This window comes from Vitis riparia, chromosome 6, assembly GCF_004353265.1.
Source record: "Vitis riparia cultivar Riparia Gloire de Montpellier isolate 1030 chromosome 6, EGFV_Vit.rip_1.0, whole genome shotgun sequence".
Taxonomy (NCBI): Eukaryota; Viridiplantae; Streptophyta; class Magnoliopsida; order Vitales; family Vitaceae; genus Vitis; species Vitis riparia.
In genome coordinates, this window is record NC_048436.1 from 13,146,719 (window position 1) to 13,173,688 (window position 26,970).

The 26,970-nt window shown below is 39.5% G+C and overlaps 1 protein-coding gene across 1 annotated transcript; it reads left to right on the forward strand.

Annotated features, from left to right (window-relative positions):
• The first annotated feature begins 499 nt into the window (after positions 1-499).
• Positions 500-26,759, forward strand: LOC117917006 (WAS/WASL-interacting protein family member 3-like). Its single transcript, XM_034833243.1, has 3 exons — positions 500-644; positions 26,276-26,493; positions 26,595-26,759. Exons 1-3 carry the CDS (start codon positions 500-502, stop codon positions 26,757-26,759), a joined length of 528 nt encoding a protein of 175 aa, XP_034689134.1.
• The last annotated feature ends 211 nt before the right edge of the window (positions 26,760-26,970 follow it).

A 26,970-nucleotide genomic window follows, 5' to 3' on the forward strand; every position in this document is an offset into this window, starting at 1 on the left:
TCCATCAATAGTGAAGTGGATGACAGTAGGATCCCAGACGCGATGCGTAGTCATAAACTGATAAAAGTCTAATGCTACTCGGGGATAAAAGAAATCCCTTGGAGTCATCAGGTGCTCCAAATGGTACCTCTGCAATAGGTGGAATGAATCTTTGAGCTCCGACTGGTGTCTGAAAGTCTCTCTATCAAAACATAGCTCGGAGTGGAATGGCCTAGCCCGGCAATCCAAATTTCCCTCTATGGGTGGCTGAATAACCGTAGGTCGCCTGATAATCACTTCTGGAGTCATCCTAGAAGGAATCTGAGACTCTATAGTAGGCGGCTGAGGCTGTGGAGGCTCTGATGGCTCTATTGGACCTGAGACTCTGGCTTTCTTCGCAGGAGGGTGACTAACTGACTTCTTGGGGCCTGAAGAGCTTGCCCCTGGTGTAGTGGGTGGTCTCATAGTCTTATATCTTCACTGAGGAGGACTAGACGGCGCTCCATCCTCGGAAGGTGGCATGGAGGGTGGCTGTGGAGGCTCAGTCATGGAGTCTCGAACAGGTGAGGCTCTTGGTCTATTGGTGCAAGCTGATGGAGATAGGGTCTTGGCTCCTCTCGTTTTGGCCATGGCTGAAGTGAAGAGGTTCCAGAGCGTAAGCGGAGGTGCGTGGGGTGTTCTTCTTCAGACACACATCCTCTAGACTTCCCTTGGAGAGGGTTCTCTAATATTTTTGAGTTTCACAACTTGAAGAGGTTTTTCGCAGGTTAAAATAGTTGTGCGAAATAAAAATTTAGGAAATTAGAGGCTTAAATAGATATTCAAATGATGGTTGACATTTTCGCAGTTGGATGGTCATTTCGCAGCGTGATGGGGATTTCACAACTAGATGGAGATTTTGTAGGTGGTTTTGCAGCTCATTTCGCAGCTGTGAAATGGGCTTTGGAGGCTGCGAAATGGCACACGTGTGCTTGGAGGGTGGTTCGCAGCTGCGAAAATTTTCGCAGCTGGGAGCCTTTTGCTTGCGAAAGTTTTTCACAGGAAGACCTTATTTTCGCAACTTGGCTCTTTTGCTTGCAAAATTTTTCGCAAGAGGACCCCATTTTCGCAAGATGACCTTTTAACTTGCGAAATTTTCTCAAGTAAAATAAATTCCTCTGTTTTTCTCCTTCTTTGGTTCTCTATGGCTTCCCTCCACTTCTTTTGAAATTCCTCCTGATTTTGATCATTCAAAAATTCTAAGTTATGTCAAAATAAAATAAATCAAAGCTAAGATCAAAATTAAAACAATTAATAAAGCTTTTAAATTAACAAAATTAAAACAAAAACATGGACTTTGGGTAGTCTTCAAAAAGATCAAGTCCATCTAACCCCTTTTTGGTCAGGATTTCTGTGGCTCAAGGAGGCTGACTTCCTCCTTGTCTTGATTGAATGGCTCCATGAAAGGTTTGAGACGGTGACCATTGACTTTGAAAGTGTCTATGTTGTTGGAATTTAGTAGTTCCACCACTCCATTGAGATGTACTTGGTAAATAATGAAAGGGCTTATCCACCTTGACTTTAGCTTTCCAGGAAAGATATGCAGCCTAGAGTCATAGAGTAAGATTCTTTGTCCCTTTCGAAATTCTTTGTTAGAGATTAACTGGTCATGCCACCTTTTCATCCTCTGTTTTGCAACTTTGGAATTGATGTAAGCATCATTTCTTAATTCCTCCATCTCATTAAGGTCTAAGCACCTCTTTATCCCGGCTCTGGTCAAGTCTATGTTTACCTTCTTAATTGCCCACCAAGCCTTATATTCAACTTCCACAGGGAGATGGCATGCTTTGCCATAGACTAGGCGATAAGGAGACATGCCAAGAATAGTCTTGTAAGTTGTTCTATATGCCCATAGTGAACCATGGAGCTTAACAGACCAATCTCTGATGCTCGTGTTCACCACCTTCATCAATATATTCTTGATTTCCCTGTTTGCTAACTCAACTTGCCTAGAAGTCTGAGGGTGATAAGGTGTAGCTACCTTATGCTTCACCCCATACTTGGTTAAAAGAGTTTCAAAAGGCTTGTTGCAAAAATGAGTACCCTCATCACTGATTATGGCTTTGGGCACCCCAAATCTTGAAAAGATGTTCTCTTTGAGAAACTTGAGAACAACTCTGTGATCATTGTGTTTACATGGGATTGCCTCAACCCATTTAGAAATATAGTTTATCCCCACCAAAATGTAAGAGTTACCAAAAGACATTGGGAAAGGTCCCATGAAGTCAATGCCCCAAACATCAAAGAGATCAACTATTAAAATGGGGTTCATAGGCATTTGATTTCTTCATGTCAGCTTCCCAAGCCTTTGGCATCTATCACAGCTCCTACACATGGTGTGGGCATCTTTGAAAAGTGATGGCCAACTAAAATCTGATTCCAACACCTTCATGGTTGTTTTCTGAGAGGCAAAGTGGCCTCCGCATGTACTTTCATGGCAATGAATGAGGATTCCTTGTTGCTCTTCTTCAGGGACACACTTCCTTATTATTTGATCTGCACAATACTTGAAAAGAAAAGGTTCTTCCCAATAGTAGGTATGAATCTTTGCAAAGAAGTGCTTCCTATCTTGTGCTTTCCACTCACTTGGAACTTCACCAATAACTAGATAGTTAGCACTATGAGCATACCAAGGAGCATTTTCTAGCAACATGAGTGATTCCTTTGGAAAGTCATCATTAATAGGTAAAATATGGGAATTATGTGTTATAGCCAACCTTGAAAGGTGGCCAGCTACCACATTCTCCACTCCTTTATTATCTTTAATTTGGAGATTGAACTCTTGTAGTAAGAGAATCCATCTAATCAACCTTGCTTTTGCATCTTGCTTTGTCAATAAATACTTCAAGGCTGAATGGTCAGTGAAAACCACAATGAAAGACCCTACTAGATAAGCACGAAACTTGTCCAAGGCAAACACTACAACTAACAATTCTTTCTTTGTGGTTGTCTAGTTCCTTTGTGCTTTGTTCAATGTTTTGTTTGCATAGTAGATCACATAGGGCTTTCCATTTTCTATTTGGCCAAGAACAACTCCAATAACAAAGTCACTAGCATCACACATCACTTCAAAAGGTAGTTACCAGTTAGGAGGCCTTACTACTGGAGCAGTTGTCAAGAATTGCTTCAGTTGCTCAAAACTCATATGAGATCTCTCATCCCATACAAATTTAGCATCCTTACCCAATAGCTCACAAAGAGGCTTTGAAAGCTTAAAGAAATCTTTTATAAACCTCCTGTAGAAACCTGCATGGCCAAGGAATTGCCTTACTCCTTTTACAGTTGTTGGGGGTGGCAGTCTAATAATAAGTTCCACCTTTGCTTTATCAACTTCAATGCCTTTCTCAGAGATGATGTGGCCAAGGATGATTCTTTGTTGTACCATAAAATGACATTTCTCCCAGTTAAGCACCAAGTCCTTTTCAATGCATCTGTTCAAAACCGCTTCTAAGTTAACTAAGCATTCCTCAAATGTACTTCCATATATGGTGATGTCATCCATGAAAACCTCTATAATTCGCTCCACCATATCACTGAAGATACTTAACAGACATTGTTGGAATGTTGCAGGTGCATTGCATAAACCAAAAGGCAATCTTTTGTAGGCATATGTTCCAAATGAACATGTAAAAGTGGTCTTCTCCTGATCTTCAACATCGATTTCTATTTGAAAATACCCGGGGTAGCCATCCAAGAAACAATAGAAAGGATGGCCTGAGACTCTTTCCAACACTTGATCAATAAATGGCAATGGAAAATGATCATTCCTTGTCACAGCATTCAATTTTCTATAATCAATACACACCCTCCAACCTGAAGTGAGGTGTGTAGCTGATGCGACTCATGGTAGCTTAGCTTTAAAGGCGTATGATTACTACTCAAAAAGTGTTATTTGATAGCTTGTAATTAATCCTTTTAAACACTTTTGAGTAGTAGTTAGTGCCTTTTAACCCAATTAGCATGTTAAGGCCCCTTGCAATCAATTCTAATCAAATTGTGTAAGTTTTGGTGTTTTTGTTAGTATTTTGATCACCAAAGCATTATGAGATTGAGGAGAGTTTTATGGAATCCTTGGAAAAAAATGGGAAGCTTAGAGGCATGAAGAATCAAAGCTTTGAAGCATTTTTTTCCATAAGCAAAATCTGGAATGCAAGGAAAAGCAAAGAGAATCCAGCCATGAAGCATTCTTGATGACAGTCACTGCAGCCACTTTTGGAGCACTTCCTGAAGTCCAAATTATGCATGCTATATGTCATTTGAAAGCTTAGGAAGTCAAAAATCCAATGCTTCAAACCGTGTGCAATTTGGAGCTGAAATGAGGATGTTACAGCCTTTGGAAGACAACTGCTCCAAGCTGAAGGAAGGCTTCAGAAAAGTGCTGCGAAATCACCATTTTGTTGCGAAGTGATTTCGCAGCCTTTTTGCACAGTGCTATGGATTTTCCCTGAACCTTCACGCCGCGATGGAAGCCAAACACCACAAGATGGAAGTCCACTTTGCAAAGGTGTTGAATCAGTTGGTTGCTATGAAGAAATTTCGCAGCCCTTCTTGTGCACCTGCGAAATTTCGCAGACCTCACTTGTCACCTGCGAAGTGGTCCTGAGTGCTTCCCGATATTTGTAACCGACACTTGGAGATATTTTTCATTAGATTTTTGTTGCCCAAATGCCCAAATTCTCCTTGTAAGTCACCAATGATAGGTTTCCTTAGTTTTTAAGCTAGGAATTTGGCAAAATATCAAGGGAATAGCTATCATTGTAATTTTGGTTTAAAGGGAGCCCGAGGAGCCTGTTCTGAAGGGGGTTTTTTCCAAGGGGATCCTTTGTACAGTTTTGGGAAGGAAGTAAAATACAGAGCACTTGCTCTGTTTTTCCTATATATTCTTATTTTCTCTTTCATTTTCATTTTCTTGCTAGCCAAACATTCTCTGAGATGTTTTCTCAGAGGATGAGAGGCTAGGCTCTTTGTCTCTTGGAGTGAAGAAAGCCGGGTGAGTTTCCTCATGCATAAATTGGAAGTTTTGTTGTTTTAGTTGTTAATGAAGAGAAAGTGTGACCCGTTAATGGTTTTTATCTTTTTAGTTAACTTAAAACTCCTTTAAATCACCTGGGCCAACACTTGGTAAGGCAAGTGATCTCCATCCATGGAGATTCACTAGTTTACCCCTTGCGAGCCTTTGGGAGGTGGTTTGAAGGTAGGATTTTCTAGAATAGCCAACACTTGGTAAGCTTTTGGACTCCAAGGAGACATCCATTAGTTATCTCTTGCGAGCTTGTGACGGGTAATCCAAGGTTAAAGATCACCTTGAATGGCAAGTGCTAGGTGAGAGGTATGAGCCATTGCAAGTTGCATCAGTGAGAGGGATTTAGTGCTTGAACCCATTAATGGGAAGCATCTGTACAACACCGGTTGGAGAAGGAACTATATGTTAATTCTCTAATGCGAGGAAAAGAAACAAGTGACCGGAACTCCCTTTTTGTATGAGGAATCTGAGCCCAGTGATCTAAACTCCAAGAAACACCTTTCTTTATAAGTAAAATCAGTTACTACTTTTGGTTAGCTTAAAACCAATCCTTTTTCATTCAAACGTCTTTATGTTTTCTTTTAAAGCTAACCTTGAAATGAAAAGGCACCAATTCAGCTTTGAATTAATATCATTTGTGAAGTGAAAACCCATCCCAGTGAACGATCCTAGAGCCACTATGCTATAGTAGCTTTGTCTTTGCTACCCTAGTATATGGTGTAATAGGTTATAAATTTTGTTGATTACTCCCTCAATTAAGGAGCACCAGCTGGACACTAATCAGCTGAGACACCAATTAGGCATGAATCAGCGTATCAACAAAATTTATACCTTAAATACTATTACTAAAGTAGCCAAGCTACTATAGCATAGTGGTTCTAGGATCGTTCACTGGGAAGGGTTTTCGCAAACACAAGTGATATTCAAATTAGGAAAATAGGTGATTTTCTTATGGATGTTAGCTTTAAAAGAAGATGAAAATGTTTTAGAGAGAATTAAACTAATTTAAGCTAACATTAAAGACTAAAATGAAAGGGTGTAAAAACAAGTTTCTCAAAGATAGGATAGCTATGCTCTGGCTCTTATGCAAATTGGAAATCTCAGGATAGGCTCCTCGCGTTGGGGTTGCAACTATGGTGATGCTTGCTTCCCGAACCGGTATGGATTTAACAAATCAAGTTTTAATCCTTTAAAATGGCAAAACAGATGGTAGTGAATTTCATCAATGGTTATTCACCTTAGACTTCCTTTGAATGGCTCGTAAGAGATAACTAATGGTCTAAAGCCAAAAGCTTACCAAATATTGGCAACTCAAAGTCATTCCAGGTGATAAACTCACCTTTCAATGGCCATTGAAATTGGTTCTAACGGATTAATGCAAAACTTGGAATTGAAAACCTCACCTTCCAATAGCTCGTAGGAGATAACTAATGGATAGAAATCCAAAAGCTTATCAAGTATTGGCCGTTGGAAGTTGTCCAAAGGAAATAAAAACCAAAATTTACATTAATGAACCATTAATGAAAAACGACTACCTTACCTTCCGGGTGCGAGAAATTTCCATGGGATTGCATCCAAGCCATCACATAACATCCATACTTTGAGAAACTTAAAGGTTTTAGCCAACCATCCTCTGAGGAAAAGCCCTCATAGGCTGTTTGGCTACTAAGAAAATGAGAAAGAAAAGAGAAAAGAAGAAAAACAGAGCTTTATATTTCTAAGCTAATGTACAAAGGATCGATCACCCCATCCGTCCATTTTCCAATCCCATTCTTTTTGGAGGTGTTGTGCACCTCTATATATAGCAAAATTACAAGATAAAGCCTTATGATGGCTGAATACAAGGTTACAAAAGGAATTTACATGAGAAAATATCAAGCTAAAAATATCTGGGAAGTCGGTGGTGCGTGCGTGGAGAAACAGAGGAGATTTGGCATTTTCGCAATGTGAATTTCTCCTTGCGAAAATTTCACAATGTTGCGAAATGGAAAAATTTCGCATCGTGAGGAAAATCCCCTTGCGAAATTTCGCAAGGAGAAATTCACCTTGCAAAATTCCCGCAAGGTTTGATGCAGTTGTCTTCCGAAGGCCATATCTTCCTCATTTCAGCTCCAAATTGTACACGGTTTGAAGAATTGGATTCTTAACTTCCTGAGCTTTGAAATGGTATATAGAATGTAGAAAATAGACTTCGAAAAGTGCCCCAAAAGTGTGAAAGAAGACTGCAGCTGTTGTCCTCTGTTTTCTTCACTTTGCTTGTTTTTCCTCTTTGCATTCTCTTTGCTTGTGCTCGTGTTTCCACTTGAAATTCAAGCCTATAAACTTCCAAAATCCTTGCTTTAACTTGTCTAATTAGCTCCTCCATCATTTGGCATGCTTGAATTGATTCATAAGCTGATAAAAACATGTAAACTTGCCACAAAATGGTTAAAACCAATTACTAAGGACCTTAATGAATTAATTGGGTTAAATGAATATGATTACTACACAAAGGTGCTTAAAACCATTATAATTAGGTCTACAAAATAGCACTTTTTGGTAGTAATCACACCCCCCAACCGACTCATTGCTAGTCCCTTAGCAATGGAGGAGATAAAAACTAAGTAAACTATAATAATATACATAAAAGGGATCATGCAAATCACTCCAAAAAATGATATGAGTGGCATGATGGACATCCATGGATCAATAAAGATGTGAAACTCAACCTATAATAAGAGTTGTCAAAGCATTCACTTGATCATAGAGTACAAAGAATGGATATTATGCAAGTTTAAGCATCAAAAGAATTTCCACTCTCAAAAGATCCAAATCAAATTCTTCCACTAAAAGCTAAGTGTTAATGTGATTAGCTTCCGAGTATAGTATGGAAAACTATCATCTCCCCCCAACCTAAGTCTTTCTTTAAGCTTAGCAAAATTAACCATCTCTTGATAGGCTAGGAACGCACCTCTTATTCACAATTCTTTTCACTTACTAAACTTAACCAATTCACCCATGTAACAAGCAGAGGATCGGTGACTCCCAACCAATAAAGGCTTAGGGCACCAGGCTTTAAAGGCTTTCGCCACCCCTTCGGACCATGCTCAGGTTTCAAGGCAAGCAAAGAAGTTTATTCTATATATATTTTTTCTTTTTCTTTTTTTTTCTTTTTTTTCTATTTTTTCAAAGACTCATTGGTCTTTATGAGGTGTCCCAACACTATTAAAGAGAGGTTAAAGGTGTCAAATTATGATTTCTCAAGCTTAAAGGGTGAGATAGTTTCACATCTTATAACCGGAATCTAATGTATGTGTGTGCGAATAGCTTAAGGTGGAAGAGATAAGTTTGCATGCAATGGGAGTTTCAACAATTCATCAACTTTTAGAAGAGCATAATACAAACTCTAAGACTCATGTAATCAAGTTGAAACTCGACTTCTCTCATTTAATTTTGAGAGTTAATCCTTAATATCCATGGATTTTAAAGAAAAAATTTTAAAAATTTAAAAAAGTAGCTAATTTAACTAAGTATGATAAAAATTTAAACTAATACTTACTTCCTCATCTCTCCCCCCAACCGAGATGAACATTATCCTCAATGTTTGAATCGAAAATAAGGAGGAAGGAAGTGGTACCTCATGTGATGTGGACTTGGGGTTGAGAAGGTTGAACCACCTATTTCAAAATTCAAAAATTGAATGAGAGAGGAATTTATACTAAATATTTACAAAAATGATGAGTGGGCCCCACTTTGAGCAGCTGAGGACAAGGCTCAAAGGGTCCATGCCATGATGGTATACTCATATAAGTTGCAATGGCATTTGAATGTAGCTTGCAAGGGTGTTAAAATTGGAGATAAAAAAAAAAAAAAAAACATGAAGAAAAAATTTCGCAAGGTGAAAATTCACCTTGCCAAATTTTCGCACTGGTTACTCCCCTTGCGAAATTTCGCAAGGAGAAATTCACCTTGCGAAATTTTTGCACTGGTTACTCCCCTTGCGAAAGTGCAATCCCGAGAGGTTGCATTTTGCATCTTGCCAAAATGTGCATTTCGCAAGGTGAAATTCACCTTGCGAAATTTTCGCAATGTGAAATTCACCTTGCGAAAATTTTGCAACTCACTTGTTGAGTTGCGAAATGGGCTTTTAAGGTTGGACTTAGATATATTTCTCCCCTATTTCACCTTTTTCTCCACATTTGTGAGCTTGTGAGCTTTCGTACCTGCATGAACACTTCAAAACTCATTTTAAAAACATATTAAAACTAAATTAAAGCTAAGAATTCAAACTAAAACATGCATAAATTTAAAAAAAAAAAACATAGAATTTAAGTGAAGCTGATAGCATATACACCAAAAAGAAGATGAACTATTTAGCTCATCCTCACTCACACACCCACTTCATGCTGAATTCCCCCTGGATCCCAAACAAAATTGGCATCCTTCCCATTTGGTCCAAGGGAATTCGTTTCTCTTCTCTTCCCTATAGAAGAAGTGGATGCTTTAAAGGGTTCAGGTAACCCTTTGTCATCTTGAACCTTATGATTTTCAATGGAAGGTTGGTCCATAGAGTTGTCATAGCAATCCCCCACCAAAGTGTCGATCATCAACACTTTCCTTGATCTTTTTGCATTGGTTCCTTGAAGGTTATGGTGGGGTTGAGGAGGAAGCTTCCTTTTCTCCCTTGCTATGTCGAGATTGGTGAGCTTCTCAATGGAGTCTTTAATTTTTTCTATCCTTAGTGATAGATCATTATAAACCTCCTCCATTCTTACATTTATTGAACTCTCCAAATTATCAATCTTTTCATTAAGATGAGAGTTGATCTTTTGTTGCTCACCTACAAAGTCCTCCATGACTTTGCTTATCTTCAAAATGGCTTGCTCCAATGAAGATGTACTCATTGATGGTTGAGGTTGAGGTTGGGTTGTAAGGTTGGGATGGTTATTCCAACTTGAGGTGTAGGATCTTTGGTAACCGCGCATTTCTCTCATAGTTGGAATGGTAGGGCACTCCCCTACCATATGCTCATATGAATCATCTCCATTCAAAGCATACTTACTACCCCATTGGCTTTGTTGAACTTGCCTTTTCCCCAATTCAATCCGATCCCTCATGGATAGGTATGCGAATTTGTCATTCGGTTGATGTTGAGGTTGGCTTGTAAGGTTGGGTTGGTTTACATACTCAAATGAAGTTGGCATGGCTTGTGGTTGTGCTTCAGTATGCACATTTCTCAATTCAAACTCTTCTATCGTTCTAGCCATAGATGCTAGCTTTGCCTTCATGCTCATGTCTTCATTCAAAGCATTCTTACTACCCCATTGGCTTTGTTGAACCTGCCTTTTCCCTAATTCAATCCGATCCCTCATAGATAAATATGCAACTTTGTCCTTCTCATGATCATAATGAGAGCTTTGATCTTCATGTGGAATTTCCATTTCTAAAAAATGATATTCAACTAAGGCTCTTTCCTTCAACTTGTACCAGGGTTCCTTCTTGGTCTCGAATCCAACAAGGAATGCACAAATTGAAATTAAAACAAAAATAAAAGAAAAGAGAATAAAAAATTTAACTAAATAAAAACTAAACTAAAAAAAAAAATTAGAAGAAAACTCACCAAACTTGTGATGAAGATCACAAGTTACCCTTAATGGTTGCTTCACTGTGCTTGTGGCACCTTCCCCGGCAACGGCGCCATTTGATGCGACTCATGGTAGCTTAGCTTTAAAGGCGTATCAACAAAATTTATACCTTAAATACTATTACTAAAGTAGCCAAGCTACTATAGCATAGTGGTTCTAGGATCGTTCACTGGGAAGGGTTTTCGCAAACACAAGTGATATTCAAATTAGGAAAATAGGTGATTTTCTTATGGATGTTAGCTTTAAAAGAAGATGAAAATGTTTTAGAGAGAATTAAACTAATTTAAGCTAACATTAAAGACTAAAATGAAAGGGTGTAAAAACAAGTTTCTCAAAGATAGGATAGCTATGCTCTGGCTCTTATGCAAATTGGAAATCTCAGGATAGGCTCCTCGCGTTGGGGTTGCAACTATGGTGATGCTTGCTTCCCGAACCGGTATGGATTTAACAAATCAAGTTTTAATCCTTTAAAATGGCAAAACAGATGGTAGTGAATTTCATCAATGGTTATTCACCTTAGACTTCCTTTGAATGGCTCGTAAGAGATAACTAATGGTCTAAAGCCAAAAGCTTACCAAATATTGGCAACTCAAAGTCATTCCAGGTGATAAACTCACCTTTCAATGGCCATTGAAATTGGTTCTAACGGATTAATGCAAAACTTGAAATTGAAAACCTCACCTTCCAATAGCTCGTAGGAGATAACTAATGGATAGAAATCCAAAAGCTTATCAAGTATTGGCCGTTGGAAGTTGTCCAAAGGAAATAAAAACCAAAATTTACATTAATGAACCATTAATGAAAAACGACTACCTTACCTTCCGGGTGCGAGAAATTTCCATGGGATTGCATCCAAGCCATCACATAACATCCATACTTTGAGAAACTTAAAGGTTTTAGCCAACCATCCTCTGAGGAAAAGTCCTCAGAGGCTGTTTGGCTACCAAGAAAATGAGAAAGAAAAGAGAAAAGAAGAAAAACAGAGCTTTATATTTCTAAGCTAATGTACAAAGGATCGATCACCCCATCCGTCCATTTTCCAATCCCATTCTTTTTGGAGGTGTTGTGCACCTCTATATATAGCAAAATTACAAGATAAAGCCTTATGATGGCTGAATACAAGGTTACAAAAGGAATTTACATGAGAAAATATCAAGCTAAAAATATCTGGGAAGTCGGTGGTGCGTGCGTGGAGAAACAGAGGAGATTTGGCATTTTCGCAATGTGAATTTCTCCTTGCGAAAATTTCGCAATGTTGCGAAATGGAAAATTTTCGCATCGTGAGGAAAATCCCCTTGCGAAATTTCGCAAGGAGAAATTCACCTTGCGAAATTCCCGCAAGGTTTGATGCAGTTGTCTTCTGAAGGCCATATCTTCCTCATTTCAGCTCCAAATTGTACACGGTTTGAAGCATTAGATTCTTAACTTCCTGAGCTTTGAAATGGTATATAGAATGTAGAAAATAGACTTCGTAAAGTGCCCCAAAAGTGCGAAAGAAGACTGCAACTGTTGTCCTCTGTTTTCTTCACTTTGCTTGTTTTTCCTCTTTGCATTCTCTTTGCTTGTGCTCGTGTTTCCACTTGAAATTCAAGCCTATAAACTTCCAAAATCCTTGCTTTAACTTGTCTAATTAGCTCCTCCATCATTTGGCATGCTTGAATTGATTCATAAGCTGATAAAAACATGTAAACTTGCCACAAAATGGTTAAAACCAATTACTAAGGACCTTAATGAATTAATTGGGTTAAATGAATATGATTACTACACAAAGGTGCTTAAAACCATTATAATTAGGTCTACAAAATAGCACTTTTTGGTAGTAATCAGTAGCAACTTCTTCTCCCTTTTCATTTTGCACCACCGTGATCCCTGACTTCTTTGGTACTACTTAAGTAGGGCTCATCCATGGGCTATCTAATATGGGGTAGATAATACCTGCTTGAAGTAGCTTAAGAACCTTAGCTCGCACGACCTCTTGCATATGAGGATTCAATCTTCTTTGGGGTTGACGAATTGGTTTAGCTTCTTCTTCCATGTATATATGATGTGTACAGACCAAAGGATTGATGCCTTTCAAGTCAGATATTTTCCATCCTATTGCTTTCTTACATCTCTTGAGAACTTCAAGTAGACACACCTCCTGAGGAGCAGTAAGAGATGAAGATATAACAACAGGGCACTTTTTATTTTCTTCTAGGTATGTATACTTCAACTCCATGGCCAGGGGCTTCAGATTAAGCTTTGGGGTCTCCTCATTAGCAACTTCTTGTGCCTCCCCTTTATTGAACAAGGGTAGAATTTCTTCTATCCTCCTCCAACCTTATAGAGTAGTAAGCAAATCTAAGGGTTCAGGCAATGTTTCTTCAAGATCTCTAAGACTTTCATTCAACTTCTCTTGCATTTTCTGATTACAGTGCTCCTCCACTAGAGTGTCAATAATGCACACCTCTTCTGGACCTTCCTCTTCTTCAGGAGTAATTGGCTTTTTGGACATATAAAAGATATTGAGCTCCAATGTCATGTTACCAAACGTGAGTTGCATAAGTCCATTCCTAAAATTTATGATTGCATTTGATGTAGCTAGGAATGGCCTTCCAAGTATGATAGGAACATAATTAGTGTCCTTGACAATTGGGTTTGTGTCAAGAACAACAAAGTCTACTGGATAGTAGAAATTATCAAATTGAACTAAGACATCTTCAATTATCCCTCTTGGAATTTTCACTGATCTATCTGCTAGAGATAGAGTGATTGATGTTGGCTTCAATTCACCAAGTCCCAATTGCTTGTAAACAGAGTATGGTAGCAAATTCACACTTGCTCCCAAGTTTAACAAATCTTTTTCCACTACAGTTCCTCCAATCATAACTAAGATGGTAGGGCAACCCGGATCTTTGTACTTCAATGGAGACTTGCACTGTATGATAGCACTTACTTGCTCAGTCAAGAAGGCTTTCTTATTCACATTCAACCCTCTTTTGATAGTACACAAGTCCTTTAGGAATTTTGCATAAGTTGGCACTTGTTTAATCATATCTAGCAATGGGATGTTGACCTTCACCTATCTCAATACTTCAAGAATTTTTTATGCATTTCTGATTCCCTTTTTCCCATGCAAAGCTTGAGGAAAAGGTGGAGGTGTGTGTTTCTTCATCACATCTCCCTTGATAACTACTTTCTCCAGATTTTCATTCACTGTTGAATCATGGTCCTCTTTCCTTTCACTACTATCTTTCTTCTTTCCTTTGATTTCCTCCATCTTCTCTGTCTCTTTTTCTTCTTCCTCTTCCTCTTTCTCAACATGTGGCTTGGGTGTTGGCATCTCAACCTTTTTACCACTCCTTAGAGTGATCAAGGCTTTGATGTCTCTCACATGTGAAGACTCTCCCTCATGAGTTTCCACTTCATGGATACTCTTGGGGTTTTGGTGAGGTTGAGAAGGAAATCTCCCCTTCTCTTGCACTGTGTTAAGGTTAGTGAGCCTTGAGATAGAGTATTAGAGACTATCTATCTTCTAAGATAAATCATTTTGCATTCCATCCATCCTTTTATTCAATGTATTCTCTACACTGTCAATTCTTTGACTAAGTTGAGCATTGATGAATTTCTGATCTCCAAAAAAATCTCCCACAACCTTGCTTAGATTCACTATTGCTTACTCAAGATTTAAAGCTTGTTGAGATGCTGGACCTAGCTGTGTATACTGAGGTGTTCTTTGTTTCCAGGGGAAATTTGGATGGTTCCTCTAATTTGAGTTGAAGGTATTACCGTATGAAGCATTGTTGTTGGGCTTGAATTGTCCAATGACATTTGCTTGATCTCCAAACATTTCCCTAGCAATTGGAATTGTAGGACACTCCTCCACCAAGTGCTCATAAGATTAACAAATAGGACATGGCATGACTTGCACTGGTGTCTCAACAATGGCTTGCACTTCATGTATCTTTTTCAGTTCTAGCTCCTCCAATCTTCTTATCATAGCTGCAACTTTTGCTTTCATATCAATATCTTCATTCAAGGTATACATCCCAGCCTTAGCATTAAAGGCATTTGGTTGAGACTTTGTCTTCCCCACTTCTCCTTTGTTCGGTTCATCTCATCCCCTTGAAACCTCGGTGATTCGTTCCCAATTGGTGTCTCAACTGATTCATGTCTAGCTGGTGTCCCTTGATTGTGGTCCTCAGAAGGGAGTAATCAACAAAATTTATAACCTATTACACCGTGTACTAGGATAGCCTTAGTTAGCATAGCATAGTGGCTCTAGGGTCGTTCACTGGGATGGGTTTTCACTTCACAATTGATATCAATTCAAAGCTGAATTGGTGCCTTTTCATTTTAAGGTTAGCTTTAAAAGAAAACATAATCTTTAGTGGAAAAAGGTTTGGTTTTAAACTAACCAAAAATAGTAACTGATTTTACTTACAAAGAAAAATGTTTTTTGGAGTTTCAGATCACTAGGTTCAGGTTCCTTATACAAAAAGGGAGTTTCGGTCACTTGTTTCTTTTCCTCGCATTAGAGAATTAACATATAGTTAATTCTCTAACCAATGTGGTACAGATGCTTCCCCTTAATGGGTTCAAACACTAAATCCCTCTCACTGATGCATTTTGCAATGGCTCATGCCTCTCACCTAGCATTTACCATTCAAGGTGATCTTTAACCTTGGATTACCCGTCAAAAGCTCGCAAGAGATAACTAATGGATGTCTCCTTGGAGTCCAAAAGCTTACCAAGTGTTGGCTATTCTAGAAAATCCTACCTCTAAACCACCTCCCAAAAACTCGCAAGAGATAAACAAGTGCATCTCAACGGATGGAGATCACTTGCCTTACCGAGTGTTGGCCCAGGTGATTAAAAAGCGTTTTAAGTTAACTAAAAAGATAAAAACCATTAACGGGTCACACTTTCTCTTCATTAAAAACTAAAACAACAAAAATTCCAATTTATGCATGTGGAAACTTACCCGACTTTCTTCACTCCAAGAGACGAAGAGCCTAGCCTCTCATCCTTTGAGGAAAAATCCTCAGAGTTTGATTGACTAGAAAGAAACCTAACGAGAAAACAAAAATATGAAGAAGAAACAGAGCAAGTGCTCTGTTCGTCGATTCCATATATATCTTTTTTAAAGAAAATTACAAACTATATATAAGAGGTTATTCACCCTTTGTTCTTACTTAAAGACTAAGGAATCCTATGATAGGTGGGTTACAAGGAGAGTTTGGGGATTTAGACATCAAATATCTAAAGCAAAATATCTCAAAAAGTCGGTCGGAAATAACGGGAAGCTTCAAGAGAAATTCTGTTGCACTGTGCAAAATGGAGACTTGGTCGTCAGCATTATCAGAGTTTGCTTTTTTATTGTGGGCGGAAATGGATTCGGCGAATCGCGAGTGTCTGACGAGCCAAGCTGTCCGGGGAATCTGAATTGTCAGCTGCGGATGCTTTTCGGGTAAGCGTTATCAGAGGATCCGGACATGTCTGACCGAGGAAGTTGAAACGCCCTCCTCTCCCATCTGGCGTCAGGCGCCGGATGTGAAATATCCAATCAGAGGATCCGGACATGTCTGACCGGACAGAATTCCGGATGTGAGATATCCGGAGAAGGTGGAATGTCGGCCAGACAGAATTCTTCCCTGGGTGGAATGAGCTATGTCGTGCGTCGCAAGGGGGACCGACTGCGTGTGTAAGGTGTAGGGACCCCTCCCCCTAATGACAAGGAGCGCGCATTGCTATCCGGACTCCCTCAAGGAGAAGCACACGACACTCGTGAACATCACACCCCATACGATAGCATATCCTATCCAGATATGTTGTCCGGATCATTGACTAAAGTGAGCAAGCCTTGCTACGTCATTCTGGATTTGCTTATGGCAAAGGACTTCAAAGCTTCGGTTCTTCATGTTTCTGAGCTTTCCATTGCTTTGCCATGGATTCCAAAGAACTCTCCTCAATCTCGGATTGCTTTGGTGATCAAAAAGCTATCAAAACACCAAAACTTAACACAATTTGATTAGAATTGATTGCAAGGGTCCTTAATATGTTAATTGGGTTAAAAGGTGATAACTACTACTCAAAAGTGTTTAAAAGAGTTAATTACAAGCTATCAAATAACACTTTTTGAGTAGTAATCACTCGGCCACATAACTCAAGAAGTCCATGGCTTCCTTCGGATTCTTACTCATGAAATCTCTGATTACTACTCAAAAAGTGTTATTTCATAGCTTGTAATTAACTCTTTTAAACAATTTTGAGTAGTTGTTATTACCTTTTAACCCAATTAACATGTTAAGGACCCTTGCAATCAATTCTAATCAAATTGTGTTAAGTTTTGGTGTTTTGATAGCTTTTTGATCATCAAAGCTATATGAGATTGAGGAGAGTTATTTGGAATCCATGGCAAAGCAATGGAAAGCTCAGAAGCATGAAGAACCAAAGCTTTGAAGTCCTTTGCCATAAGCAAATCCGGAATGCAAGGAGGGGAAGCAAAGAGAAATCTGTCATGAAGCATTCTTCATGACAGTCATGTCAGCCACTTTTGGAGCACTTCCTGAAGTCCAATTTATGCATGCTATATGTCATTTTAAAGATTAGGAAGTCAACAATCCAATGCTTCAAACGGTGCGCAATTCGAAGTTGAAATGAAGGAGTTACAGCCATTGGAAGCCAATCACTCCAAGCTAAAGGAAGAATTTTGCACAGCGTTGTGAAATCACCTTTTTGTTGCGAAATAATTTCGTAGCCTTTTTGCACAGTGCTGTGGAATTCCTCTGAAGTTTCACGACGCGATGGAAGCCAAACACCGCAAGATGAAAGCCAACGTCGCAGCGCTGCGGAATCAGCCTTTTGCTGCGAAGTGATTTCGCAGCCCTTTTTGTGCGTCTGCGAAATCTCGCAGACCTTGTTTTCACCTGCGAAATGGTCCTTAGTGCTTCCCGATATTTGCGACCGACACTTTGAGATATTTTTCTTTATATTTTTGTTGTTTAAATCCCCAAACTCTCCTTATAACCCACCAATTATAGGATTCCTTAGTTATTAAGTTTGGAAAAGTGGTGAATAACCTCAGATATTTTTTTTTGTAATTTTCTTTATATATAACTCTCGGGAGCTTGTTCTCGGGACGACGCATCCTTTGTACAAATTTGCAAGGAAGTAAAATACAGAGCACTTGCTCTGCTTTTCATATATATTTTTGTTTTCTCGTTAGTTTTCTTTCTAGCCAATCAAACCCTGAGGATTTTTCCTCAGATGATGAGAGGCTAGGCTTTTTGTATCTTGGAGTGAGGAAAACCGGGTAAGTTTCCAAACGCATAAATTGGAAGTTTTGTTGTTTTAGTTTTAATGAAGAGAAAGTGTGACCCGTTAATGGTTTTTATCTTTTTAGTTAACTTAAAATGCCTTTAAATCACCTAGGCCAACACTTGGTAAGGCAAGTGATCTCCGTCCATGGAGATTCACTAGTTTACCCCTTGCGAGCCTCTGGGAGGTGACTTGAAGGTAGGATTTTCTAGAATTGCCAACACTTGGTAAGATTTTGGACTCTAAGGAGACATCCATTAGTTATCTCTTGCGAGCTTTTGACGGGTAATCCAAGGTTAAAGATCACCTTGAATGGCAAGTGCTAGGTGAGAGGCATCAGTGAGAGGGATTTAGTGTTTGAACCCATTAATGGGAAGCATCTGTACAACACCGGTTGGAGAAGGAACTATATGTTAATTCTCTAATGCGAGGAAAAGAAACAAGTGACCGAAACTCCCTTTTTGTATGAGGAATCTGAGCCTAGTGATATGAAACTCCAAGAAACACTTTTCTTTATAAGTAAAATCAGTTACTATTTTTGGTTAGTTTAAAATCGAACCTTTTTCATTCAAACATCTTTATGTTTTCTTTTAAAGCTAACCTTGAAATGAAAAGGCACCAATTCAGCTTTGAATTAATATCATTTGCAAAGTGAAAACCCATCCCAGTGAACGATCCTAGAGCCACTATGCTATAGTAGCTTTGTCTTTGCTACCCTAGTATATGGTGTAATAGGTTATAAATTTTTTTGATTACTCCCTCAATCAAGGAGCACCAGCTGGACACGAATAAGCTGAGACACCAATTAGGCATGAATCAATCTCCTCTACACATAGTCTCGAGGAGTTGCTTCATTGAGGAAGACATTCCGTCATAAAAGTAGCTCACCAATAGCCATGTATCAAAACCATGGTGAGGACAAGCATTGATGGCTTCCATGTATCTCTCCCAATACTCATAGAATTTCTCATTCTCTTTAGCTGAGAAGTTTGAAATTTGCCTTTTCAAGTCATTTGTCCTATGAGTAGGGAAAAATTTCTTGAGGAATTTAGCTTGCAAATCAATCCAAGTTCGAATACTCCTTGGCCTTAAAGAATTAAGCCAAATCTTGGCCTTATCCTTCAAAGTAAAAGGAAATAGCTTTAGCCTCATCAAGTTGATTGAAGCTCCTCCCTCTTGGAATGTATTACAAACATCTTCAAATTCCTTGATATGTGCATAGGGATTCTCACTTTCCATCCCATGCAAAGTAGGTAGAAGCGGAACAATATGCGGTCTAATTACTAGCTGCTCTGTAGGGGGCACTATACATGATGGTGCACTCATACGAGGTGGATGCATGTGATCCCTCATTGATCTAAATACATTGGGATTGTCCCGGTGACCATGGTGACTATGCTGATCTTCCGGTGTAGCTTCCATGATGTTCAAGCACAATTCCAACTCCGTTTTATGAGGTGTTTCAAGTTTCACAAGTCTTCCTCCACTCTCTCGTATCCAATTTGGCATACACAACTAGTAATAACTGTAACAAAAACAAAGAAAACAAAAGAAAACAAAACTACAAAAAGACTAAGATTAACTAAAACTAAATTAAAAGATATGCTAAAATATGAGCAAGTAGAAGAAACAATTAAAAAGAGTTAGTAACATGAAAGAAAAATCACCAAACTTGTGATGAAGATCACAAGTACTCTGAAAAGATGATATCACTGTAAAGTTGTCACCATCCCCAACAACGGCGCCATTTGATTTCGTGCCCAACTGGTGTATATCATGTTGATTGGTGCTCAATCAACTGGTGTACCTTGATTTCGATACTCAAACAGGAGTAATCAACAAAATTTATAACCTATATCACCATGTACTAGGATAGCCTCAGCTAGCATAGCATAGTGGCTCTAGGATCGTTCACTGGGATGGGTTTTCAATTTACAACTGATCTTAATTCAAAGCTGAATTGGTGTTTTTTCATTTCAAGGTTAGCTTTAAAAGAAAACATAAAGATGTTTGAAAAGGTTGGTTTTAAAATGAAACCAATAAAGTAATGAAAATTACTTACAAAGAAAAGTGTTTCTTAGAGTTTTTGGATCACTGGGCTCAAGTTCCTATTACAAAAATAGAGTTCCGATCACTTGAATCTTTTTCTCGTATTAGGGATTTAACATATAGTTATTTCCCGAACCAGTGTGGTACAGATGCTTCCCTTTTATGGATTCAAACACTAATTCCTTGTCACTGAATCATCTTGCAATGGTTCATACCTCTCACCTAGTATTGGCCATTCAAGGTGATTCTTAACCTTGGATTATCCGTCAAAAGCTCGCAAGAGATAACTAATGAATGTCTCCTTGGAGTCTAAAAGCTTACCAAGTGTTGGCTATTCTAGAAAATCCTACCTTTAAACCACCTTCCAAAGGTTCGTAAGAGATAAACTAGTGTATCTCAATGGACAGAGACCACTTGCCTTACCAAGTGTTGGCCCAGGTGATTTTAAGGCGTTTTAAGTTAACTAAAAACATAGAAACCATTAACGGGTCACACTTTCTCTTCATTAGAAGCTGAAATAACAAAACTTCCAATTTTTGCATTCAGCACGTTACCCAGCTTCCTTAACTCCAAGAGACAAAAATCCTAGCCATCATTCTCTGAGGAAACATTCTCAGAGCTTGTTTAGCTAGTGAGAAAAATACAATAAAAAATGAGTAGGTAAGGCAGAGCAAAGCTTCGTGTATTACTTTCTTCAAAACTATACAAAAAGTTGGTCTCTGAGAACAAACTCCCGAGATCCCTAAAAAAAGAAAAATTACAAATGATATATAGGAGGTTATTTACCCTTTCTTCTTAGTTCCTAACTAAGGAATCCTATGATTGGTGGATTACAAGGAGAAAATAGGGATTTAAACAACAAATATCTGAAGAAAAGATCTAAAAGAGTCGGTCGCAAATATCTAGGAGCACACAAGTGGATTTCGTAGCTTGCAACATGACCTGCAAAAATTTCGCAAGCTAAAAGTGTCCATTTCGCAAGAAAAGGTTGATTTCACAGCTTGCGAAATTGTCTTTCAGCTTGGTGCGATTATCTTCCAATAGCCATAACTTTTTCATTTCAGCTCTAATTTGTGTACTATTTAAAGCGTTGGACTCCTGACTTCTCGAGCTTCGAAACAACATATAGTATGTATAAAATAAACTCCAGAAAGTGTTTGAAATGTGTCCTACAGTTGCTATCCTCTTGGATTTCTTCATGTTAGATTCATCTCTCTGTTTTTCCTCCTTGCGTTCTTGATTTGCTTTTGGCAAAGGACTACAAAGCTCCAAAGCTTGTATTCTTCTTGTAAATGAGCTTCCATTTTCTTTTCCATGAATTATATAGAGCTCTCCCTCATCTTAGATTGCTTTGGTGATTAAAAAGCTATCAAAAACACCAATACTTAACACAATTTGATTAGAAATGATTGCAAGGGTCCTTAACATGTCAATTGAGTTAAAAGGTACTAACTACTACACAAAATTGTTTAAAAGAGTTAATTATAAGCTATAAAATAGCACTTTTTGAGTAGTAATCACTAGTTGAAGAGCATTGTGATCAGAAAATGCTAGAAGATTTGAACGAGAGTCTTGGGGATCTTGATGAAGGGTTACCTGAACCCTCAGAATTGCTTGCTACTCTGCCCCCTTTGAAGATGAGGGAAGAAATTATACCTTTATTTAATGGGGAGGAGACATAAGAAGTTGTTAAGGAGGAGCCCCCAAAGCTTATTCTAAAGCCATTACCCACGGAGTTGAAGTATGCATACTTGGAAGAGAACAAGCAAAGCCCTATTGTTATTTCTTCATCTCTTACCACTACTTAGGAGGATTGTCTATTTGAAATCCTCAGGAGATGCAAGAAGGTGATAGGGTGGAAAATTTCTGATCTAAAAGGGATTAACCCTTTAGTCTGTACTCATCATATATACATGGAAGAACAAGCTAAGTCAGTTCGTCAACCACAGTGAAGGTTGAACCCTCACATGCAAGAGGTGGTGCGAGCTGAAGTACTTAAGCTACTTCAGGCCGGTATTATCTACCCCATATCAGATAGCCCATGGGTGAGTGTTACGCAAGTCGTGCCAAAGAAATCAGGGATCACAGTGGTGCAAAATGATAAGGGAGAAGAAGTTTCTATATGTCTCACTTCAGGTTAGAGGGTGTGTATTGATTACAGAAAGTTGAATGTTGTAACAAGAAAGGACCACTTCTCGTTGCAATTTATTGATCAAGTGCTTGAGAGGGTCTCAAGCCATCCATTCTACTATTTCTTGGATGGCTACTCCAAGTATTTTCAAATAGAAATTGTTGTTGAAGATCAGGAGAAGACCACTTTCACATGTCCATTCGGAACCTACGCATACAGAAGAATGTCTTTCGGCTTATGCAATGCACCAACAACATTCCAAAGATGCATGTTAAGTATTTTCAATGATATGGTGGAGCGTATTATGGAAGTCTTTATGGACAATATCACCGTATATGGAAGTGCATTTGACGAATGCTTATTCAACTTGGAAGTTGTACTGAACTGATGCATTGAGAAAGACTTGGTGCTTAATTGGGAGAAATGCCATTTCATGATACCCCAAGGGATTGTCCTTGGGCATATCATCTCAAAGAAAGACATTGAAGTGGACAAAGCAAAGGTTGAACTTATTGTCAAGTTGCCATCGCCAACAACTGTCAAAGGAGTAAGGCAATTCCTTGGCCATCCTGGGTTCTATAGGAGGTTTATTAAAGATTTCTCTAAACTTGCAAGACCTCTTTGTGAACTATTGGTAAAGGATGCTAAATTTGTATGGGATGATTGATGTCAATAGAGTTTTGAAGAACTGAAGCTATTGCTGACAACTACTCAAATAGTGAGAGCTCCCAACTAGCAATTGCCCTTTGAAGGGATGTGCAATGCCAGTGACTTTGCTATAGGAGTTGTTCTTGGGCAAAGAGAAGATGGAAAGCCCTATGTTATCTACTATGCGAGCAAAACATTGAATGAAGCACAAAGAAACTACACAACCATAGAGAAAGAATTGTATGCTATAGTTTTTGCCTTAGACAAATTCCACGCTTACTTGGTGGGGTCTTTCATTGTGGTTTTCACTGACCACTCGACCTTGAAATACCTGTTGACTAAACAAGATGCAAAAGCGAGGCTGATTAGATGGATTCTCTTGCTTCAAGAATTCAATCTTCAGATCAAAGACAAGAAAGGAGTGGAAAATGTGGTAGCCGACCATCTGTCAAGGCTAGCCATTGCACATAATTCCCATAGTTTTTCAATTAATGATGATTTTCCAAAGGAGTCACTCATGTTGATAGAAGCCACTCCTTGGTATGCTCATATTGCTAACTATTTAGTTACCGGAGAAGTCCCAAGTGAGTGGAAAGCACAAGATAAGAAGCATTTCTTTGCAAAAATTCATGCCTACTATTGGGAAGAGCTATTTCTATTCAAATATTGTGCGGATCAAATAATACGGAAGTGCGTCCCTGAGCAAGAGCAACAGGGGATCCTCAGTCATTGCCACAAAAGCACATGTGGAGGCCACTTTGCTTCTCAGAAGACAGCCATAAAGGTATTGCAATCGGGTTTTTGCTGGCCATCACTTTTCAAAGATGCCCACACCATGTGCAAGAGCTGTGACAAATGCCAGAGGATTGGAAAATTAACATGTAGAACATGATGCCTTTGAACCCTATTTTAATAGTTGATTTTTTTTATGTCTGGGGCATTGACTTCATGGGACCTTTTCCTATGTCCTTTGGCTATTCCTACATCTTGGTGGGAGTGGATTATGTTTCTAAATGGGTTGAAGCGACCCCGTGCAAACACAATGATCACAGAGTTGTTCTCAAATTTCTCAAAGAGAACATCTTCTCTAGATTTGGAGTACCCAAGGTCATAATCAGTGATGGGGGTACTTATTTTTGTATTAAGCCATTCGAAACTCTCTTAACCAAGTACGGGGTGAAGCATAAGGTAGCTACACCTTACCACCCTCAGACTTCTGGGCAAGTTGAGTTAGCAAACTGAGAGATCAAAAACATACTGATGAAGGTGGTGAATACGAGCAGAAGATATTAGTCTGTTAAGCTTCATGATTCACTATGGGCTTACAGAACAGCTTACAAGACCATTCTTGGAATGTCTCCTTATCGCCTAGTTTATGGCAAAGCGTGTCATCTCCCCGTTGAAGTGCAATACAAAGCTTGGTGGGCAATCAAGACGCTCAACATGGACTTGAACAGAGCCGGCATGAAGAGATTTCTAGACCTTAATGAGATGGAGGAACTAAGAAATGATGCCTACAATAATTCAAACATTGCAAAACAAAGATTGTAAAGGTGGCATGATCAGTTAGTTTCCCGCAAAGAATTCCAGAAGGGACAAATAGTCTTACTATATGACTCTAAGCTTCACATCTTCCCGAGAAAGTTGAGGTCAATGTGGATAGGTCCGTTTACTATCCAACAAGTGTATTCAAATGGAGTAGTAAAGCTACTCAATTCCAACAGCACCGGGAGTTTCAAAGTCAATGGCCAACGTCTCAAGCCATTCCTAAAGCCATTTTCTCGAGACAAAGAGGAAATCAACCTCCTTGAGCCACATCAAGTTTAAACAAACAAATGGTTAGATGGACTTAGTTTGTCGAAAGACATTAAGTCCATATTTTTTGTTTTAATGTTAATTTAAAGTTTTATTAATTTGCTACTTGTTTTAATTATGATTTCTTGCTATAATTTTATTTTTTTGTTATTTAATTTAATTTTTGATGACCAATTGCAGGTGGATTCCAAAACAGATGGAAAAACTTTTTAAATTTTTTCTGAAGGATGAAAAACAGAGCAATTCACAAGGGCATGCGAAAATTTCGCAACCCCAAATTCACAAACCAGCTTTGCCTTGTGAAAACATTGTGAAATTTGAAAGAGGTTGCGAACTCAGTTCACAACTCAAAAACCCATTTTGCAACCTTGCGAATTCCAACGGTCTCTATGCTAAATACCGATGGTCAATGGGAAAGCCAAAGGCCTCCAAAGCCTGTCATTTCGCACACCCCATTCCCCATTACGAAAACCCTTCACCACCTTGCGAATCAGCTTTCTCTCCAGTGGACGTCCCGCGGCCAACCATTTGAAGAGGCGACCTACACCTCTCGCTCCATTGCCATGGAGAGCATCAAAGGAAGCCATACTAACCCTTCAATATCTCATGAGGCCAGGCCAAGAGCCTCCTCTCCTCAGGATTCATCTCAGGCCCCTCAAGCCCCGACCGTTCCATCTTTTGAGGGTGGGGTGCCATCTAGCCCTCCTCAACACCGATACGCGACACGGAGACCACCGACTTCTCCACCCCCTGAGCCATCAATACATCGCATTCCACCTAAGAGAGCCAGGACCTCAGGCCCTAGAGAGACGTCTAGGCATGCACAGCCTGATCCTTAGGCCCCAACCGATTCTCTGCGTCCTTCTGACATTGCCCCGAAAGCCATCATCAAGAGGCCTATGGTCCCCGCGCCTCCCATTGAGGGAAATTTAGATTGTAGAGCCAAGTCATTTCATTTCGAGCTTTATTTCAACATTAAGGCCATGCGATAGTAGTCAGAGCTTCGGGATTCATTTGGACTGCTCCAGAGGTACCATCTTGAGCGCTTTATGACTCCTAGGGAGTTTTTTTACCCTAGAGTGGCGATGGACTTCTATCAGTCCATGACTACTCAGGGCGCCTAGAGTCCTATCGCCATTCATTTCAGCATTGACGGGCGCCAGGGTATCCTATAGGCTAGGCACATTGCTGAGGCTCTCCAAATTCCTTATGAGCCAGTAGATCCAGCACATTTTCGGGAGTGGTCCCCTATATCTCAGAGGGACATGGTCTGCATCCTATCCAGGGGGACTTTTGGAGATTCATTCCTTCTACGTAAGGAGCTTCCATCTGGGATGCTCCTAGTAGATGTATTGTTGCAGTCCAACATTTTTCCTCTTCAGCATCTAGTGCAAAGGCGAGAAGCCATCCTGGACGCGTTATTCAGGATATCTGAGGGCTTCTATTTCGGGCCACATCACCTAATTATGGACGCTCTCCTCCACTTTGAAGAAAAGGTTCACATGAAGCAGCTACAGATAGCCGACACTATTCCACTATTGTTTCCAAGGCTGCTCTGTCATATATTGGAGCACATGGGCTATCTTACTGAGCCCCACCTTGAGCTCCACCGCCATTGTCGAGAGCATTTCACTCTCGAATAATGGACATAGTTGGCGGGTTATTCAGCACCTGTAGCGGCACCACCCAGGCCAGCATCTCCAATACCACCACAGGCTGAGCAACAGGGCGAGCTTCCAGCAAAGTCTGTACCACCTACCCCTACTGCACCATCTATGCCTGAGGCCACTTCTACTGATCCTCCTGCTACACCTCCTATTCCACCAGCTACACCTCCTATATTTGAGGCCTCCATCACCATATCTGCCATGGAGTTTCATGCCATGGTACATTTGTTCTAGACATTGACCACTATGCACAATGCTCTATTTCGACATATGGCAAACATACGTGCTCAGTAGACCAGCATACTGCTATCCTTCGTCAGATTCAGCAGCATCTAGGACTCCTGCCACCACCTCAGACTAACATTCCGAGACCATCAGAGCCCATAGCTCCAGTTGAGGAGACCTTCAGAGCCGACGTCCCGCCCCAAGCCACTCACAAGGCAGCCACAAAGCCATCATCTCCACCAAAGAGCCCCGCTCCTTGATCATTTCTTTATTTTGTATTTACTTAGTATATTAGTAGACATTATTACTCGTGTTGATATTTCATATTCTGGGATTGGATGTATTACATGATTCTATCTCGCATTGTACTTTCTCAGAGTAATATATACACATCATTTTTGTTTATACTTGGAATTTTTTCTATCTCCTTTACTCATTAATCTTTTGTTTTTTTGAATCATGGGGTTTCTC